At 50.1% G+C, this 20,501-nt stretch overlaps 3 protein-coding genes across 4 annotated transcripts; 2 read left to right on the top strand and 1 right to left on the bottom strand.

Moving 5' to 3' along the window:
• Window positions 1-532: 532 nt before the first annotated feature.
• Window positions 533-9,763, top strand: Echs1 (enoyl-CoA hydratase, short chain 1). 2 transcript variants are annotated; one of them, XM_060381940.1, is made up of 8 exons: window positions 533-688; window positions 3,030-3,227; window positions 3,636-3,763; window positions 4,738-4,822; window positions 5,539-5,577; window positions 6,012-6,131; window positions 7,834-7,901; window positions 9,302-9,763. In XM_060381940.1, exons 1-8 carry the CDS (start codon window positions 601-603, stop codon window positions 9,365-9,367), a joined length of 792 nt encoding a protein of 263 aa, XP_060237923.1. In that variant the 5' UTR covers window positions 533-600; the 3' UTR covers window positions 9,368-9,763. The 2 variants fall into 2 exon arrangements, with proteins under 2 accessions (XP_060237923.1, XP_021493515.1); XM_021637840.2 differs by having other exon boundaries at window positions 4,738-4,837; window positions 5,473-5,577.
• An 844-nt stretch (window positions 9,764-10,607) lies between these two features.
• On the top strand, window positions 10,608-14,807 carry Fuom (fucose mutarotase). The gene is made up of 6 exons (XM_021637805.2): window positions 10,608-12,269; window positions 12,880-12,948; window positions 13,110-13,180; window positions 13,305-13,403; window positions 14,256-14,329; window positions 14,527-14,807. The coding sequence occupies exons 1-6, from the start codon at window positions 12,185-12,187 to the stop codon at window positions 14,588-14,590; spliced, it is 462 nt and encodes a 153-aa protein (XP_021493480.1). The 5' UTR covers window positions 10,608-12,184; the 3' UTR covers window positions 14,591-14,807.
• Window positions 14,808-16,077: 1,270 nt separating this feature from the next.
• On the bottom strand, window positions 16,078-19,900 carry Prap1 (proline rich acidic protein 1). Its single transcript, XM_060381986.1, has 5 exons — window positions 19,784-19,900; window positions 18,262-18,325; window positions 17,044-17,096; window positions 16,494-16,600; window positions 16,078-16,387 (listed from the first exon to the last, which is right to left on the bottom strand). The coding sequence occupies exons 1-5, from the start codon at window positions 19,789-19,791 to the stop codon at window positions 16,182-16,184; spliced, it is 438 nt and encodes a 145-aa protein (XP_060237969.1). The 5' UTR covers window positions 19,792-19,900; the 3' UTR covers window positions 16,078-16,181.
• Between the last annotated feature and the right edge of the window lie 601 nt (window positions 19,901-20,501).

Raw genomic sequence — 20,501 nt, 5'->3', positions numbered from 1 at the left:
TAAATGTATGCAAATCTTCTCATCTTGTAAAAACACAGCTATCCCTAACCTGGTGTTATGAAGCTGGTCAGTTTCCATGTAAGGAATGCCTCTCAAGCAGGGTACGGTGGCTCATACCTTTAATCCCAGCACTTGGAAGGCAGAGGCAGCAGATCTCTGTGAGCCCAGGAGACAGCCTGGCCCTCATGGAGAGTTCCAGGCCAGCCAGAGCTGTGTAGTAACACTGGCACAAAACCGCCTGGCACTTCACTGCTTTACCCTGGAAGATTATATCTGCAATCGCACTTTCCAGTGCTCAAGACCAACAGCACACGGCCAGCACCGGGCAAAAGGCAGAGCCGCATCTCCCAGCCTGGTTCAGGCATTGGGCACCTGCCAAGGGCAAACCACCAACGTGGTGTATTTAGCAGTTTACTCAAAGTACTGCAGCGGAGCACCTCCGACCCTCGTCGCCACCCTGCACCACCCCGCCCACTGCATTACCCCGCCCAGGTCACTAGACAGTCCCTCTTGCTTCCGCCTCTGTCTAGCCTGGGATCTGGGGCGGAGCGATTCTGCAGGAGGAGCGATTCTGTGGGCGGAGCAAGTCGTCTCTCCGCCATGGCGGCCCTGCGTGCACTGGTTCCCCGAGCCTGCAGCTCGCTGTTGTCCTCCGTCCGCTGCCCAGAACTCCGGCGCTTCGCCTCGGGTGAGTGCGAACACCGGTAGGATCCGTCACCCCACGCTGGGTGGACTCACAACCTCCAGCTGGTCCTTAAACCCCGGCCTGCAGGCACTCTCACGTGATCCTGGACTTTCTCTCCTAACTCCAGATCATTTATCTGACCCCCACTTCCCACCCAAGCTTGCACTCCCAATGCTTGACTCGGAAGTACCTGGACCCTGGATTCGAGTACTCATCCCCACACCTAACACCTAAACCCAGATTCCCTACAAGTGATCACTGACCCTAGCTTAAAGTTCCTCCCACCGTGTTCCTCCTTCGGACCCCCTCCCGCACGTCCACCGCTGGCCTGACCCCTACCCAATTCCTCACCCCCGCCCCCAATCTGACCTTATCTCACCTTACAAGCCCAGACAGAACCTAGCACCTAGAAACCCTGTCTGAAGGGTGGGCCCTGGGTGTAATGGCAGCTTCTCAGCTCTAGAACTTTTAATAAGTGCCAGCATCTTTGGCCAGCGTGCACTTTGGTTGTGAAACCCCGTGTGTGATTAGGTAGCTTTAAGAGAATGTGAAGGTAGGCTAAGCAAGACAGCCTGAGTGTTGATTGGGAAAGGTTTGTGAACAGGGCCTCCTGTCCAGTCTCTCCTGTCTTCACTGCCTCTTCTGAGCCTGTCCTTCAACGTGTCCAATCAGCGCAGCCCGTAATGACACACCCACTTTGCTCCCTAGCCAGCTGAATAGTCATTCCCTTTTCCCTCCTTGGCTGGACTCCCCTGCAGCCAGCGAGCGCTCCGTTGTTACAAGGAATTCGTGACCGTGCTCTCAGGCTAGGGCTCCTCCTGAGTCCAGACCTGGACTGGCTGTCACGTCCTGGCTCCCCTGAGTGGCAGGCACCCCACCGTTTAGTAGTGCGCCTCTTAAGTTAGTCACCCCGGTCCACAAGCTAAGCACCGTGCTAAGGAACAGAACACCCAGGACACAGACCCTCACTTTCAGGTCACCCAGAACAAACTTGACAGAGGCTTTGCGTCTGCCTCTGTCCCACCAGGCTTACCGCTCCAGCAGGGCCTGGGGTCTGTCCTGCTCTCGCCTGGTGTCATGGTTTGAAAAGTGTTGCCATCCGGGAGGAGGGTGACTGTGTTCTGTGCTAGACTTTTCTCTTTTGTTATTTTTGTTTGTTTGTTTGTTTGTTGAGACGGTACCTTACTATGTAGCTCTGCCCGGCCTGTAACTACACCATGCTAGCCTGGAACTCACAAAGATACAGCTGCATCCGACTCCTGAGTGCTAAGATTAAAGACCATGTGCCTGGATAGATCAGAGACAGAGCTGCAGGCTGAAGCAGTAAGAATGGTACAGAGTTCCCTGGCTCTACCTGTTTCTGTACAGAACTGATAGAATGAATATATGTTGTATTTGTTAATATATAGTATACACACATATATATGTATATATATTATATTAAATAGGGGTATTAGAGTAGCTCACAGGCTGTGGTCTGAGTAGTGCAACAATGGATGCCTCCTGATATAAAGGGCAAGAACTCAGGCATTCAGTCCAAGAGACTGGGTGTCTCAGCAGTCCCAATCCGGTTTTGGAGCTGAGAGAATTGCTAGAGAGCTGAGGGTTTCAGTGTGTATTGGAATCCCAAAGAAATAGGTTCAAAACCAAAGGAGTGTCTTTAGGCTAGATTAGATGCCAGGAGGGGGTGATGCACACCTTTGATCCCAGCACTCTGGAGGCAGAGGCAGGCAGATCACTGAGTTTGTGGCCAGCCTGGTCTACAGAGTGAGATCCAGGATAGCCAGAGAAGCCCTATTTGAAGAGAAAGAGAGAGATGAACTTGCCATCCAGAGTGAGGGCAAGAAGGCAGAAAGCAAAAGCTTTCCTTTCTTCCTTCTTTTAAGTGGGCTGCCACCAGAAGGTGTGGCCCAGATTTAGGATTGAGTCATTGTACCTCAAAAGATCCATTTAAGAAAATCCTCTGGGGGGGAGCAGCCTTACCAGGCCATAGTAGAGGACAATACAGCCACTTTTGATGTGAACTGACAGACTAAGATCAGAAAGGAGAGGAGAACCTCCCCTATTAGTGGACTTGGGGAGTGGCATGCAAGCAGAGGGAGGAGGGAGGGTAGGGTTGGGAGGGGAGGAGGGAGGGGCTTATGGGGGGATGCAGAATGAATAAAGTGTAATTGATGAAAAATTTAAAAAAAAAAAAAAAAAAAAAAAGAAAATCCTCCACAGGTGAGGCCAGCTGCTTGGGTTTTAGTTGATTCCAGATGTGATCAAGCTGATAACCAAAATTAGCACCACAGAGCCTTTACTATCTCTATGACGACAATCCCCTTTTGTCCTCTCGACCTAGGTGCCAACTTTCAGTACATCATCGCAGAAAAGAAAGGGAAGAATAGCAATGTGGGGCTGATCCAGCTGAACCGCCCCAAAGCCCTCAACGCACTTTGCAATGGCCTGATCGAGGAACTCAATCAAGCCCTGGAGACCTTTGAGGAAGATCCTGCTGTGGGGGCCATTGTGCTCACTGGTGGAGAGAAGGCATTCGCAGGTGTGCTGTGCCGCCGTGGTGGTAGATGGCAGGGGGATGCTATGGCCTGTGGGAAGCAACAAAATGAACCATTTTCTCTGAGGTGGGGTGGCTGGTTTAGGGTACACTAACATGTAAGGTAAGTTGTGTGGGAGAGCAGGGTGTGTGTTGAACGTTCAGATATGCTCAGTTCCTTCCTGGTCAGGTGAGAAAACTGGCGTAAACCCGACCTCCTCCGACTGTACTTGTCATCCTTGCCAGCCACAGCCCCCCACATTACCTTCTTATAACAGACGGCTTGGAGAGTTGTTGGTCCTTGTATCAGCTGTTTTCACTGTTGTAGGAAATGCTCCCAGGCCCCGGGCGCGAGGATGCAGGACTGAGAAGTTCTCTGATGTCTGGTAATTGAAACCTCACTTCTACCTCTAGCTGGAGCTGACATCAAGGAAATGCAGAACCGGACATTCCAGGACTGTTACTCCGCCAAGTTCCTGAGCCATTGGGACCACATCACCCGGATCAAGAAGCCGGTTATCGCAGCTGTCAATGGCTATGCTGTAAGTGTCAGCCCAAGAGGTCTCCTGTGCGAGTGGAGGGAACCGGGTTTGTGCAAATGAGGTATAGCAAAGATCTGTGTCTTTAAAAGGCTGATGGTGGAGCTGGGCTTGGTAGCACATGCCTGTAATCCCAGAACTCTTGAGAGGCAAAGGCAGGCAGATCTCTGTGAGTTCGAGACAAGCGTGGTCTATAAAAACGAGTTTAGGACAGCCAAGGCTATGCAGAGAAACCCTGTCTCAAAAAAACCAAATAAATAAGTAAATAAATAATAAGAGGCTGATGGTGGGCTGGAGAGATGACTCAGAAGTTAAGAGCACTGACTGTTCTTCCAAAGGTTCTGAGTTCAATTCCCAGTGATATCATGGTGGCTCATGACCATCTATAATGAGAACTGGTCCCGTCTTCTGGCATGTAGGCATACATGCAGGTACATTACTATATAAATAATAATAAATCTTAAGATAAAATAAAAGGCTGATGTGTCTTTTGGTGGCTTCTTTGATGGAAGCTCATTAGCTAGTTCCCAGGTGTATTAATGAGTTTTTCTGTTTCTGTTTAATTGCTACACTGGCTATGTTATGTGTATGAAGGCTATGAGTACACTCTCTGCGTGCCTGCTAACGTTCCCGCTTCACTAGGCTATTGAGAAATGTGATTATCACATATACTGATTATTTAATAAAATCCTTCCCAAGGTGGCATGGCCAGCCACACGAATTCTTGCCCTTATCCTCTGTGGCTGATTTTGAGCTACTATGCCAGGCTGAGTTATTCACCACAACGTCAGAAATATCTACCTCCTGGCCCTTTGCATAAAAGCCTACAAATCCTTAATAAGCAACACTACCCTTATATTTATCCTAGCACTTAAATCTAGTTTTGTTCTTCTAGGTTAACATTTGCTGTTATATAGTGGTTTTCTTCCTGGGCTCCTCTGATAAAATCTACCTGCTTATGATCATTTTTTTTCCAGCTTGGTGGGGGCTGTGAACTTGCCATGATGTGTGATATCATCTATGCCGGCGAGAAAGCCCAGTTTGGACAGCCAGAGATCCTCATAGGGACCATCCCAGGTGAGAATATGTAAGCTGTAACAAGCCCAGCCCCACAGCTTGCAGCCAACCACTGGCCCCACATGGGCCGCCCTTGTCTGTTCAGCTTTCTCTCTGCCAGCCTGTACCCGAAAGACAGAGCGAATGAGGCTCAGCACAGTCTGGGAGCCTTAGGCCATGGCCAGCTCTTCAGAATGTACAGATCCTAAATCCAGCAATATCACACAGAGTTGACACTGGCCTTTAGCCACAGTGGTTCTTTCCTGCTCGTGATCCATACACCTTTAAGAGCTTTGTACAGCAGAAGCTTGGGAGAAAGAGGAGTGCCCTTGGGTTTGCACCAGCAACTCTGTGCCATGTGAGTCTGGCTCTGTCCGCTCCTATGCCACTGGCGTAGCAGCTCAGCTGGCCTCCTTAAGTTCAGCACAACAAACTATGGAATTCTCACTCCTCACTGCCTGGAAAAGCCCAGAGATGCTGAGAAAGCAATACCAGTGCCTTCCTGGGGCCATATGTTAGACCTGGCAGGAGGAGGCGAAGACTCTAAGAGAAAGGGCCACAGGCTTCTTCAGGCCCTGAGCTATATCCCAGCCCTGGGTTTCTTCTCAGTGTCACCTCCCAAAGGGCCAGCTGAGACCACAACTCTCTCCCTACAGGTGCAGGGGGCACTCAGAGACTCACTCGTGCAGTCGGCAAGTCACTAGCAATGGAGATGGTCCTCACTGGTGATCGCATTTCAGCCCAGGATGCCAAGCAAGCAGGTAGGTTATTGATGTGTGAGCTGGAGGAAACTCAGGTTACATCGAATCTCCCTGTAGGTAACCGGCATTGGGACCCCAAGTTTCTATCTCTGGATTATATACCTTGAAATAGGTTTATGCGAAAGAGAGTGGCAACATCTGTTCAGGTTAGAAATAATAACAACATCTCTTCCCACTGCCCTTTGAAGGCCCCTAAAGGCCAACCTTGGCAGAGACAATAGTCCTCGGCTCCATGGCTCCTCTGCTCCGTTTGATCCTGTAGACAGCATGACCTATGCAACTTGAGAGTTCAGTGACACCTGGCAGTGGAAAGCACAGAGTCATCCAGTGCTAGGGACAGCCATCCCTTGCTTAGGACCCCTCTCTGTGTCACTGGGTGTCAGAGAAATGGACAATGCTGTTTCTGCATGCTATTCATATTTTTTATATTTTAGGTCTCGTAAGCAAGATTTTTCCTGTTGAAACATTGGTTGAAGAGGCCATCCAGTGTGCAGAAAAAATTGCCAGCAATTCCAAAATTATAGTAGCCATGGCGAAAGAATCTGTGAATGCAGGTAGGTATTGCTGGGAAGAGGCAATGGGGTGGGGTAGATGAGGTTGTGAGGTTCCAAATAGCACCACCTTATTCCAGGCAGCAATGGGGAAGTTCTCAGGATTGCAGTTTGCCATAGTGTTCCAGGTTTGGGTCAACACAAAGGTCTGATAAGATATTCTGAGTATCTCTTTATACCAGGACCCAATGCAGTGTCAGGGAGAGAGGACCAAGAATGGAGCCACAGCTCCTGAAGTCAGTGGTCTGTCGGAAAGCTGTCTCTGGGGACCCAGGCTAAATGGTTCCGTCTTCAGCCCGTGCTCTGGTTATGCAAATGGGCTGTAGCAGAGGCTGCAGTAGCATTGCTCATATGAAGCATCTTTGTCAGGTCTCTCAGCTCATGAAGCTGGTCTGACTTACCTTCCTCAGAGCTGCCTCGGCCTTTTCATTCTTCTTCTCTTTATTTCACACTTTAATTTATTAAGGGAGTACCCATGATGCACATGGAAGTCAGAGAATAATTTGAGGAGATGGTTGTCTCCTTCACCATATGGGCTCCAGAGCTTGAATTCCAGCTGTTGTTAGGCTGGGCAACACGGGCCTTTATGCACTGAGCCATCTGGCTGACCCTGTTTTTTTGGGTTTTGATACAAGGTCTCACTCTGTAACTGAAGCTGCCCTCAAACACCTGCCTCAGTTGCTAGGATAGTATGTCTCACCACATCTAGCTTGGAGTTTTTCTTTTTGTAATATATTTATATTATTTATCACCATGTCTGTAGATTTCTATGCATGTGTGTAGGTATGTGGGCATGTGTGCCTTTTCATGTGTAGTGACCAGCAGAGGCCATCAGATCTCTCAGAACTGAAGTTACAAGGATTTGTGGGAAACCTAGCTTGTTAAGTGGGTGCTGTGACCTGAATGGAGACTTTGTGGTTGTTTTAAATTTTTTTATTTTTATGTGTGTAAGTGTTTGTGTGCCTATGCGTCTGTGTATATCATGTGTGCATGGTGCAGTGGAGAACATTGGACCCTTTGGAACTGGAGATACTGACAGTTGTGAGTATCCACAGGACCCCTGTGGATCCTGGGAAGGAAACCCAAGTTCTCTGCAAAAGCACAAGTGCTCTTAACCACTGAATCATCTGTCTGATCCCAGGAACAGAGTCTTAATGTAGTAATAGTTTATGTCAGTGTTTGGAATGGCACTGCGTTTCTGCTCAGTGTTGCATGTAGAGTGGGGGCAAAAGGTGTGACCCAGAAAGGTCGTTGCCTCCTCTAGAGGGGACACCAGTCCTTCTGGGTTTGCTGCTGGCCATCATCAGATATGTTGACGTTTGAAGAGCCATCTAAGTTTTCGGAGCACACAGGGTTCTGGCAAGGTCACAGCAGCAGGCGTAGTCGCAGCTCGGATCTCCACAGCAGTGCTCTATTAGGCAATGTTCTCCACTGGAGAAGACCCAAGCAGGTGTGTTCCTGGATGCATAGCCGTTCCCTTCTACTTTTCATTGTTTGCTGTGCTTCCGTGTTCAGTTTTACCAGCCACCTCCAGTTCTCACAGTTGGACAGATTCTGCTCTTTGTACTTTGTTCAGTTTTTCCTGCAGACAGCCCTGGACCACCCCCTTCCCCCAAGGTGTTTGGGAAGCCTAGGAGAGCAATTTGCTCACATGGCTACCTCAGCATGGGCACTTCAGTTTGTAACCCCAGGGTCTCTTTTGCAGCCTTTGAAATGACCTTAACAGAAGGAAATAAGCTGGAGAAGAAGCTCTTCTATTCTACCTTTGCCACTGTGAGTACAAAGTGTTCTGCTTAGGACTCAAGTCTGTTTCCCCTGCAGAAGCTCCTGGGAATGTCTTACTTCAAAAAGGCCCTATGAATTACACCACTAAGCAACAGCTCCTATATTTAAAGTGGAATTCGTAGCTAGACACAGTCATCCCAGGATTTAGGAGCCTGGGTCCAAGGAGAATGGCTTGAGCTCAGGAGTTTGAGATCAGCTTGTACAACACAGAGAAACCATCTCTAAATATTGTTTATCCTGTATGCATAAGTGTTTTTCCTATATGTATGTAAATATCTGTCTGATGCATGCAGAGATGGGAAAAGGGCACTGGATACCTTGGAACTGAAGTTAGAGACTGTTGTAAGCCACCATTTAAGTGCCAGAAACCAAACCCAGATCCTATTCAAGAGTAGCAAGTAACTGCTGAGCCATCTCTAACCACCACCACCACCTAATTTTAAATTTTTACTTTATTTGTTTGTTTGTCTATCTGATACAAGGTTTCATTATGTAGCCCTGGCTGGCCTGGAACTCACTATATAGACCAGGCTGTCCTGGAACTTACAGAGATCTGCCAGTCCCAGCCTCCCGAATGCGGCGATTAAAGGAGTATGCCAACATGCTGGCTACAGTTCCCCTTTTATCATGTCTAGGTGTCTTAAAGAATCTTCTGATCGTTAGATGTATTAGTCATTGCACCCCTGGCCCAGTGCTAAGTGCTTTATAAAAGAAATACGTAAGCGAGAAGCCTCAGCATCTACTGTTCCCGAGTTCAGGCCCCAGCGCCCACATCAGATGGCTCACAATCACCTGCAACTCCAGCTCCTGAACCGTATCACACTTCCGTTCCCTGTGCTCCAGTTGCACTTTTCTGCACACGCGCACACACACACACACACACGCACATGCACATGCACACACACTTCCGTATACACACACACACACACACACACACACACACACTTACGCACCATACACAAACACTTAAAAATAAAACATACACATTTTTAAAATGGTTTGGACCCCGGAGGAAGAAGCGAAGTTTTTGCACATGGTGTGTCTACTGGCTAAGAAAGGGGCACATGTAAAGCAGAGTTCCGTTGCTGCCCCACAGCTCTGTGACAGATTCCCAACTCTGACCCTGCCAGATCTGCAGGGGCTGTGAGCAGGAGTTTACTGGTGCTCGTGTCATGGCTCCTGGGTGGTATACAATCCCCTATTCCCAAGCTTAGCACCGTTTGTGGGAAATCCCATCTTTCATGGGCCGCAGGTGGGCCCACTGCAGAATCATGTCCTGTCAGTGAGCAAGGAGGAGGACGCAGGGGCACCTTAGAGGTGCAGGCAGTCTGCTGAGGCACTTAACAGGAAGATGCAAACCTCACCTCTCTTCTTCCTCTTCCTTCCAGGGTGACCGGAAAGAAGGCATGGCTGCATTTGTGGAGAAAAGGAAGGCCAACTTCAAAGACCACTGAGGCTGGCAGCTAGGCCTTGTGCCGCCCTGGAGAGGAAAACTCAGCCTGTCAATTGAGAGGCGAATAAATCGTCCAAAAGGGTAGTAGTGTAGGGCACAGTTCCTACCGAGGGTTTCAGGGCTGCAGCCGTGGCTCAGGTACTCAGGTGTGGCCTGCAACCTTCACCAGTTGTTGGGAGTCAATCTTTCACAGTCTAAATCAGAAATCTGGGAAGCTTGCAAGGTGTCTTGATTTTTTTTTTTTTTACTTTACTTTAAGGGCAGGTGCACACTTGGGTCAGTCCCTCCCCTTTGCTCAGTCTATAGTGCACAGCTCAGGATGTGGCTCTGAGAGGGAGACGGCCCTATCTGCTGATTCTAAGCACCATAATTCAATAAAAGTGACTACTTCAGTTTAGTTTCGACTCACCTATAGTTGTCTCTGGACAATGAGTGTGTTTTTTAATTTTACCATTGCTATTATTTTATTATGGATAGCCTATCTTACGGGTAGGCTGCCTGAAACTTACTCTACAGAGCAGGCTGACCTTGAACTCACAGAGATCAGCCTACCTTTGCCTCCCAAGTGTTCAGATTAATGGTGTATGCTACCACTATGGATCTGTTTGTGTTTCACCATCTTAACCATGTACTGTAAAAGTAACTTTTATTTGCCTGATTAACCTAGGCCTAGTCCTGGAAGCTTCTAGCCTCCATACAACCTAATCTAGGCCTAGAATGTTTTTAGCCTTTGAGACTTTACTCAAGCTCACCCTTTCTAGCTCTAATCTTCTGTCTCCTCATTTTCTGGCTCTGTAAAACTCTCCTGATAAGGCTGCCTCCTCTCTCATTTTCTGTGCTGCTCCCTTAAGTAGCTTCCTTTTCCTCTCTGCTGTCAAGAGTTGGGCGTATCCTATTCTGTCAAATCTTTCTCTGGCTCATTACTTTTTCTGCCACTCAATTAGACATTACTTTTAAACATGGTGCTTTTCTACAAAAAAAAAAAAAAAAACAAAAAAAAAAACAACTAACTTTACCTTCATTATTTGGGATTAAAAGTGTGTAATACCATGCCTGGATCTAAGCTTTCTTTCTTTCTTTCTTTCTTTCTTTCTTTCTTTCTTTCTTTCTTTCTTTCAAGATTTATTTATTATTTATACTTACTTATATTTATATTCTGCCTGCATGAGTGCCTACAGGCCAGAAGAGGGCACCAGACCTCATTATAGATGGTTACAAACCACCATGTGGTTGCGGGAGTTGAACTCTGGACCTTCAGGAAGAACAGACAGTGCTCTTAATCTCTGAGCCATCTCTCCAGCCCTCTAAGCTTTTCTTTACCTGAAACTTGCTCTATACCAGTTGCTCTGGCCTCAAACTCAGAGATCTGGGATTAAAGGCACGTGCCACCACCACCCAGCATATCTGCATTCCAGCCAGATCACTCAGACCTAGAAGGTCTTTGGATGTGATCTCTTGCCAGAGCAGCCATGTTCCAAATTCAAATTCCTCTACAACATAGTGAGACCCTGTCTCAAATAAACAGCAACAGGAGGTTGGGGGGTTGGAGTAGTGAGGGACAGCCATATTCCCTGGAAGTGGTGAGAGTCATGAAGCCAGCACAGATGTTTGACACAGTTCCAGCAAAGCTGATCAGATTGATACAATCCTTGTCCTTCTATCTGTAACTTTTGGGTTTTAGTCTCTCTGTGTTGCATTCTTGGGGACTTCCTGCATTATGATTCAATTTATTTCTTTTCCTGAAGAATTATGTCTGAGTCTTTTTAGGAAAATCCTAAAATTAACTTTATCTGGCCACTATTGGAAAGTCTTCTTTATGCCTGGATATCATTAAGCACAGATAAGCACATCGCCATTACTCCAGGGATCTTCTTGGGTTACCTGCCCCCGAGCTAACTCAAACAGTATATTGTTTGTCCCTGCCTTTATGTCTGTGTACCACATGTGTGCCTGGTACCTTGGAGACTAGAGAAGGACTGTGGATCTTTTGGAACTAGAGTTATAGATAGTTGTGAGCCACCAACCCCCAGTCCTGTCGAAGAACAGCCAGTGCTCTTGTCCACTGAGCCATCTCTCCAGCCCCTCATTGGTTTAATTTTTCTGTGTTCACTGAGCATATAGCACACTCATCTGGTTCTGAAAAGTGGAACAGTGGTTAAGATATCCTGTGGGAGATTCTGGTTCAACCCTGGACCTAGCATAGCACACCCAGATCTGTGAGGGCTAGGCCTACCCTAGCAGGTGAGGAACCATAGCTACCAGCTTCTAACTGGACCCTGGCTTCAGAGAGTTCAAGACAATGAGATGTATGCAGAATGCCCCCAAGAAGGACTCCCCTAAGCCCCAACAAAGTTCTCAACTGTTTGATCTCTGGCTCCAATACAATTTGGGGTTTTTGATTTGTTTCTTATTCTGTACTGGCTTGCCTCCTGGACTGGCCCTAATCCCGTGAAGCCAGTCACAAACTGAAACAGAAAGCGCTCTCTTTACCTCTCACCCTTCACCCATTACTGTCACCAAGTTGGGCAGGAGTGGTCACACCAGGGACATCTGGACTGGGACACCAGAGTTCCTAGGATCAAGACCGTGCCTGAGCTGTTTTAGCAGGTGCTTCTCCGGCGTTTTTGTCCTTCCCCCTGGGACTTAACCTTCTGAACTTTCCCACAATTTGCCCGGCCTCAGAGTCTGTGTTACCCCAGAGCCTAGAGCCTAACACAGCTAGCTACGTAACTGTTGGACACGCCTCTCCTCTGGCTCCGCCCCAACCCATGTGGCACCGCCCTGCTGACAACTCCGGCCCTCCACCAGTTCTGCGGCCATGGTTGCGCTCAAGGGCATCCCGACGGTGCTGTCGCCTGAGCTGCTGTTCGCGCTTGCGCGGATGGGGCACGGAGATGAGATTGGTGAGCATGTGCAGAGCCAGCAGCGCGGACCTCTGACAGGGGTGCAATCCACGACAGAGCCCTTGACTGACAGGGTTCAGGAAAGGTTGGGGAGGCTGCCGCAGACATCTTGCCCTTCGGAGCAGGAAGCCATCCAGCTGCTTCAGGAAAGAGCTGAGCCGAGGCCTGAGATTGGCCCAGGCCACAGAACTCTGAGAAGGGCAAACCAGGTGCCAAGTTCAGCAGCAGGATAACTCCCTGACCTCCCACATGGCCTCCCAGGCTGCTCCGAGGTCTGCTGATTTCTAGATCCCTGGCCTGGTGCCCTAGGGCAAGGTGGAACAGCCAGAGGCTGAGGTGAAACTATTGCTTCCTCTTCCCAGACACTGGTTTCGTGGCCTCATTCATAGTTTCTTTTTTCCTTCTCCTCTAAAGGGGATACTGGGGTAACCCACGATCTGTCCCCACTAATTGGAATGGGAGGGACATACTGCCCTGGCAGGTGGACATCCCGAGGGTGGGCTGTGCTGACCACAGGGATGTGTGGCTTTGGGATGTGTGGGACTATGTGAGGTGACAGGAGGTAGAACTGCGCTGATTAGAGCCAGCCTAACCCCTTCTCTCCTTTCAGTCCTTGCAGATGCAAACTTTCCTACCTCCTCCATCTGCCAGTGCGGTCCTGTAGAGATCCGAGCAGATGGTGAGCACCCCGTGGCTGGGGCGGTAACGGTCCTGGTTCTGTGACCTCTCTGTCCCAGGCCCCCATTCCTGTTGGCTGTGGTCCCAAAATGAAAGTTGGAGACGGATGGGGTTACAGGTCATGGTGAGAACAGAAGCCTGAGCCCGGCTCTGTCCTTCTAGGCCTGGACATTCCACTGCTCCTGGAGGCTGTGCTGAAGCTGCTGCCCCTGGACACCTATGTGGAAAGCCCGGTGAGCACCGAAGGCTGTGCTGCTGATCTGGGGTTTCCCGCTTGCTAGACTTCATATGGCCAGATGTTCCTCAGAGGAGCCCTGGAGGTACCTAAGGCCACAGAGCTGACCCCTGTCTTTCCAGGCTGCTGTCATGGACCTGGTGCCCAGTGACAAAGAGAGGGGCTTGCGGACCCCAGTATGGAACCATTATGAATCCCTTCTGTTCAATGCTGGCTGCAAGGTGAGTGTAGCCCTCTGTCTTCTGGTGGCTCTGGAAGAGTGAATCATGGGAGTGGAGAGGGAAAGGGTGTATCTGAGCTCTGTGGCCACCTCCCTCTCTGCCCAAGCCTTCTCCTCCTACTCCACCTCCTATATCTTGACCTTGGGAGTTGGTCCCATTTGGGCCAGAGAATTGTGGGCTTCATGATGGGGCCCCCTCTGACCTTCTATGAATGTGCACCTTCACCTCAGGTCTTGCTCTTTGCCACTTTGTTCTTGCTAAGGTTTGCATGTCACAAAGCCCACATCCCCGCCTGGCAGAGGACACACTCATTCTCCTAAAGAAGCCATTAGGCCTGAAAAAGACCTACTTGAGGACTCTTGTCTGGGCAAGGGACTTTCAGGGCAGTTTAGAGGGTCTAGAACAGTGGTTCTCAACCTGTGGGTCATGACCCCTAAAAAAAACCAACAAAAAACACAGATATTTACAATTCATAGCAATAGAAAAATTACAGTTATGAAATAGTAATGGAAATAATATTATGGTTGGAGGTCACCTCAACATGAGGAACTGTATTAAAGTGTCACAGCCTTAGGAAGGTTGGGAATCATTGGTTTAGAGGCTTGCTGAGCTTAGTCCGTGCCCAGCAGGCACCTTGTCCATCACAAGCTCAAACAGAGATATGAAAGATGCCCCTTGTCTCCAGTTCCCTGAGACCCCAGCATTAGGGGAACTAGAGGAGTGGAGCCTAGAAGACCAGGGTTTCATTGCTGGTACCTCCTGGCTATCTCCTGGTAGGGACACCAGGAGGTAGGAGTCTACCAAAAGGATTTTTAGGCAAGGTCCCTCCAACCATGCGATTTTGTCTTCTAGACAGCCCTGATGAAAATAGAGAGATTTGAATTCTATGAACGTGCAAAAAAGGCATTTGCTGTTGTTGCAACTGGGTGAGTTTCTGCTGCATCCAGATGATTTACCCAGGTCCCTGGGAACTGCCTCCACCTCTGCTTTGCCCAGGAAGAGGACAAAAGGGATTTGGGTAGTCGAGTCCCTGGACATTGTTGAGTAGGAGGGATAGAAGCAGAAAGGGATCTGCTTCCTCTTAAGGCAAAGTTGGAGTCTCAGCACCCTGACCCTCCTGCAGGGAGACAGCACTCTATGGAAACATCATCCTTAAGAAGGGAACCCTTGATCTCGGGCCCTCATAGAGACCACACCAGGCTGAGAACTGGCTATGCCTGAACCCAGTCAGCAGGACTTCTCTTGGCAGCACCCAGACCTGTACACCAGCCTGGGGTTCAAGAAGATGGCAGATCTTGAGAGACTGCTGACCCTGACAGAGATTCCCCTTCTGATCTGTAAAATTGATGGGGGAGGAAGAACAGTCATTGTCAATCTTTCATCTAAAAGTTTTGTACTCATAAACTTGTCTTGTGGTAATTTCCAGGAAGGGCATTAGCTCCCAAACAAGCAGCTCCTACACATCCTTGGTGAATCCTCTGGTGGAAAATCCACATGGGAAAATGAAGCATGGGGCTGGGAGGGCCGGGAGCTGGACAGAAGCTAGACCTGGGTAGGAACCTGGGAGCTGGATTGAGTCTGTGGCTCCAGCCTGGGCCTAGGCAAAGGGCTAGGCTGGTAGTTGGTACTGGGTAGGGTGCACAGCAGGGGCCTGGAGCTGGTTGCACTGGGTGCTTGTGTGGGTTGGGAGCATCTGCAGCACATAGTAACTATTGACTAGGGCCAATCTCTGAGCTCCAAGTCAGAGGGCAGACAGCTGGACTGGACACTTCAGATGAAAGGACACTGACACTCAGAAATGACTGCCCAGCTGCAAGGGAGAATAGTGCTGACCTCGATGGTTCAAGGTCAGAGAGGCCTTGGTGTGGCCCGGATCCTATGGCTATGTTTTGAAGGTTGAGCACCTACTACTTATGCATGAGCAGTGTTATCTTAAGCCCAGGAACTCAGATGCAACCTGACTGCTCCCAGCTTTGAATCCTCAGTCGTCCCTGGAGGTAAAAGGTCAACGGGGGCTCAGTGCAGGCAGATAAATAGCAAGATTTATGAATAGCAAGAGGAAGGACCCAAGAGAGCCAGAAACAGTTTCCTTACTGTGTGCTTGAACTGAGTCTAGCTCTTGGCTGCAGACTATTGATGAATGAATGTTCATAGCTGCTTTTGTCTGTATTGGCCCAAAGCTGCAAACAAATGTGAGTCCAGTAAATGAGTAGATAGTTCCTATGATGCAGCAATCTCTAAGCTTTATCTCCAGCTCCAATTGTGTCCTTTAGGAGGAAATGACCACAGAGGCTCCTGGCTCTGCATTTTTAGCTGTGCATGTGTGCACCCGTACACCTGTGAAGCCATGTGCTCATGTACCTACACACTCATCAACCTGAGTCCCACCCAACCTCCCACCGCTTCCTCAAGCATTTCCTTTCTCAGACTCTTCTGTGGGAATTCCAGGAGAGGTTTCATTGGCTGGCTGAGGGTGAGGCTGCTCACTGGTTCCCACAGACTGCTGACACACAGATCACTAGTAAAGAGATAGGCCCAAGGAGAACTGTCCATGATCTGAGGGTCAGCCAGACCCTATACTCCATAGGAAGCTTTTGATGAGCCATAGGTAGGACAATCATCTTTCTCCCTCCTAGACACAGTTGCTATGCTTGATGATTCTTGCTCTTACAGATCCAGTTTGCAGGTGTTTATTTTTTCTAGCTGGGGAGAGTCAGTGGTCACAACAGCTTGGACCTCAGGACAGGCATGGGAGGGTGGTTAGGGCTCTCCAGAGTCCTACATAGAGTGAGAGAGGTGGTCAAGGTCCTCCTCTGGTCCCTGGAGCACCTGACGATACAGCACGGGCCACATCTGGGGCACATCCTCATTTTGGACCTCCTCAGACCTGGGGTGGTACAGGTGGTCAAGATCCGGTTCTGGACCATGCTGAGGGTTCCGAAAACGTCTCAGAATGTCTTCAGTCTCCACCCAGGTCACAGCATCTGGGGAGAGGCAGAAGTAGGTGTGGCCTCAGTCTCCCTCTCAAGATCCTCCCCACTAGCCTTCTGTCCAAGTGGAAACCATTACATGGCTTGGTCTCCCTCTGACCTGGGCGCTTTTCCTCAGCAGCTGCAAGCTTCTGCTTGGGTACAGGGAACAATGCCCCCAGCTGGTTGTCCTTCTCCAGGGGCTCCATGGTTCTGGTACCCCAGGCCCTGCCAGTGTGAGTAGGGTAAGGATCACACACAGGTAGAGAGAGTTAGACAGGACCAGCCCCACTGTAGAAGACATTCTCAGCCTCCAGGCAGCTGCTGGCCCTGGGAAGCTGCTCCATACCCATTCACTTTATCAACTGCCTTGGGACGAGTCCATGGCTTTGTGCCCCTAGCATCTCTAAAACACTGGGTGCAGAGGTGGAGTCTAAGAAGGTCAGAGCCTTCCCAGGGCAGGGGAAGTAATATACTGTTCTAAAGCATGGTCCTTTGAAGCTGCAGGCATAACTGAGTCAGGGGTCCCTGGTATCTGCTCCTGGGAGGGATACTCCCAAGGAGGGATCCCTGTGGGATCTGAGTATCACTTCCTCCTAGAAGGCTTCTGAACAGCCATGTTCTCCATCCCTCCAATGTACCAGCCCACACTTGCCTTCAGGGGAACTTACTTATCTGTCTCCTGTTCAGGGATCACATGTTTGCCTTTGGTCTTGACAGGAACCTAGGAAAGTGAATCACAGGGGAGAGTTTGCTAGTTAATGGCCCAAGGTTGGAAGACACCCAAGGAGAGGCCACTTTAAGGCCCTCATATAGGCAGGACTTCAGCTCAACATGCATTTAAGTCTAGGGGATAAGGGTCACCATGGTTATCAGAATTACAGGTAGAGGAGTTAGGACACCAGCCTGTTCCCAAATGGCCAGCCTTCTTCCTGAACACCTGGTGGCCAGCTTAGGACAAAGTAGAGCTTTTCAGCAGGTCCCTGGGGCTCAGTTTGGACTCTGCACCCTCATTGCACCCCAGTTTTTTTTTCTTTTTGCACCAATTAAGGGTGTACTTGCCCCTCCCCATCCTGGCTAGTGGCCCAGAAGATAGTCAGTCGGCTGCTCTGAACTCAAGACCTTAATGAGACAAAGTACTAAGGAGGAAGTGAGGCAAAGGATGACCCTGCTGTGAGTGCCATGCGGAGAGTGGACCTCGTCATCCTCTTTTGCTGCCACGTGTGCAGACTGAGCGGACTTTGCCCAGGGGAAGCTCAGCTCATTTCCAGCCAGGGCCACAGTTACTAGTCTATAGACCATGCCCTAAGTATGCCCAGGTAAGCATGGAGAAGACCCATCTCACGAAGGGTCTTAGGTGTTTTGAACATCCATGACCCCACCTGTAATTACCTGTGTCGTGAAGCCCATGTCATCCCATTCTGGATCACCATGGGGGACCATGTTCCTTCATCCTGGCATCACCTTAGTATCATGGAGACCCATGTCCCCACCTGGTAACATGGGTGCCATGGAGGACCATGTTTCTCCCTCCTAGGGTCACCTGGGTGTCATGGAGGCTCACATTCCCACAGGGTAACATGGACGTGATGGAGACCCATGTCCTTCAGTCACCTGGGTGTGTGGAAGCCCAAATCCTCACCTGGTAACCTTAGTGCCATGGAGGTTTGCCCACTAGACCGCAGAAGGACTCAGACCCTCCTCCTCCAGAGGCCCCTCCTCTGCTCACATAGTTCTGCCACCACTTTCGCCACACAGCCTCTGCCTGGCCTCCCTTCTCGTCGGCCAGCTCGGGGGTGGGGAGAAAGGGACCCTCTCCACTTTGCCTTGCTAACCGGGGCAGAAGTTGGCACCCTGGAATGGGGCCAGGCAGAGGGGCCCCTGCATACCTGGAGTGCTGGAATTGCACCTGCCTCCAGCAGCACAGCCGCCAGACAGGTGGCCAGGAGAAACCTGGGGACCGGAGAGAGAATGTGAGGTAATTGAGGGGTCACCTCAGCAACTGATGCTTCAGTCAAAAATCTACTGGGGCTTGAAACCTGTGTCTTGGACAGAGAGACCAAGGTAGGTCCCTGCTGATCCATTGGAAGAGCTTGACTCTGATCTCACAGGAAAGGACCTGCAGGCAGGATAAGCAAGCAAGGTGCTCAGCACACTCCTGCTCCGCGTCTTGATGCCAAGCTCTCCGCCTGTGGCCAAGACACCTCATGCCCTAGGCAGATAGTATCCTGTCAGGACACTGGCAGTCGGTGCTGAGGATTCCAGAGGCTACACGAGGACACACGTGTGGGCCTGCACGCACGCACATATGCAAACACTGACAGGATGGATGGAGGCCCTATCACAATGCCATGTCACAGTAGTAGCCACATGAGTCCTGAGGCCAGGACTCATGGTATTGGAAGTAACTTTTAGTAGGCTCTCAGGTGGCCAGTAGGCCCAGCCTCGTCGTGCAGACAGAAGGAATTCCAGGTGTTTTTGAACATGTGGTTGTAGAGAGGTGTGCATGTGTATGAGAAGTGCGCATGTATTTGTGGTATATGGAGTGCGGGCGTGTGTGCGCGTGTGTGTGGGAGTGTGTACTGAAGCCTCAAAGAAACCTCTCCTCTCTGTGACTCACAATTTGTGATAGGGGTCAAAGGACAGCAGGTGGGGATCTAGCCATGTAGGGTTGAATAACCCTATCTCACCTCAGGACCACTAGACAAAGGCCTATTCTTATACTGGGCATAGAAATGAACATGGAGACCCTCATCCTAGCCTTTGTACTCTCTCTCTCTCCCCCTGACCATGCCTCCATGATGATTCAGTCCTGCAGGGACCCTAGACCTCCCCAAGAATCAAACCCTTGCTTCTGGATAACCAACTTTTAGGCTCCCTGGTCCCTGCAATGGCTCTACCCTGCCAGTCCTCAAAGTCCTGCTACATATTTTCCTGCCCCCCCCACCACTGACCCCTTTTGGGAGGACCATCGCAGACTGGAATGTTGCCTCTTCCCAGGGTGTAGTTAGGATCTAAAGCTCCACTAGCTCAGGGATCCCATGGGACAACTCACCCTCACATATATCTGGAGGCCATTTGGGGTGCTTTTAGGAGTAAACCTTGAACTGCAGACCTGAGGGTGAGTGTTCTTCAGAAAAGGGGTCTTTCCCTCCCTCCCTCTCTTCCTTCCTCTTTCCTTCCTCCCTCCCTTTATCCCTCCCTCCTGCCTTTCCTCTCTTCCCCTAAGACCATCCCCTGGAATTAGGCTTCCGGTGGAGACAAGGCAACAACCAAGGCCTATATCTAAGCCAGAGCTCCTAGACTCGGGTCCACTGTAACCCTAATCACACAACCAGGCCCACCTGGATCAACACCCAGCTACCAGCTTTTCTGGATAGAAAAATTAGGGCCCAGAGGCCATGGCATCACCTCTTCATGACTGGGGTTTCCTCTTGGTGCTGAGGAGCTCTAGGTGAGTGGGGAAGCTGCAGATCCCAGTGTCCAGGTGCCTGGTCCTCTTCCTCCAAAGCCAGGCTGCTTAGGGTTTTATCTCCCCTGTGTGGGTGTGTCTGACCAGAGGTCAGGGGCCAGCAATCACTGGGCCATAAGCCACCCTGCCCCACCATTTAACCTGAGCAGTGAACACACACTGAGCCCCCAGGAGACTCTTGGTCTCACACCTGCCAGTTCTACTATGACCCACCCTCCTTAGCACCAGCCCTCCCACCACAGCACCGCCAGCTCCTGTGTTCCCTGTGGTCATGAGAGTAGACGTCTGCATAAGTAGGCACTGGGCTCTGTGCCTTCAAATGCTACCCCTCAGCCCTAGAGGGCTGAGCCTCAGACTGCGAGCCACAATGTCCCCACATCTGAGTGTCACCAGAGCTGACCCAGGATCAGATTCTCTAGGATAGAGAGAAGACCATAAAACACAAGGCTCTGCAACGGATCTTGGCCCCACCCCCTTCTTTTGGGACTCCAGGAAAGAGCAGTTGTCACTCTGCTGCACCTTGATTGAGCTGCTCCCACCTAACCTCAGATAAGTGGGCACATCCCCCTCAGAGAGGCAACTGTGGTCAAGGCTCAGGAATGGATGTCCCCCTGGTGGGCATAGGCAGTGATTGCAGATAGCCAGAGCTTCAGGAAA

The sequence above is a fragment of the Meriones unguiculatus genome, chromosome 1 (assembly GCF_030254825.1).
Source record: "Meriones unguiculatus strain TT.TT164.6M chromosome 1, Bangor_MerUng_6.1, whole genome shotgun sequence".
NCBI lineage: Eukaryota > Metazoa > Chordata > Mammalia > Rodentia > Muridae > Meriones > Meriones unguiculatus.
This window is presented reverse-complemented; position numbering and strand designations above follow the sequence as displayed.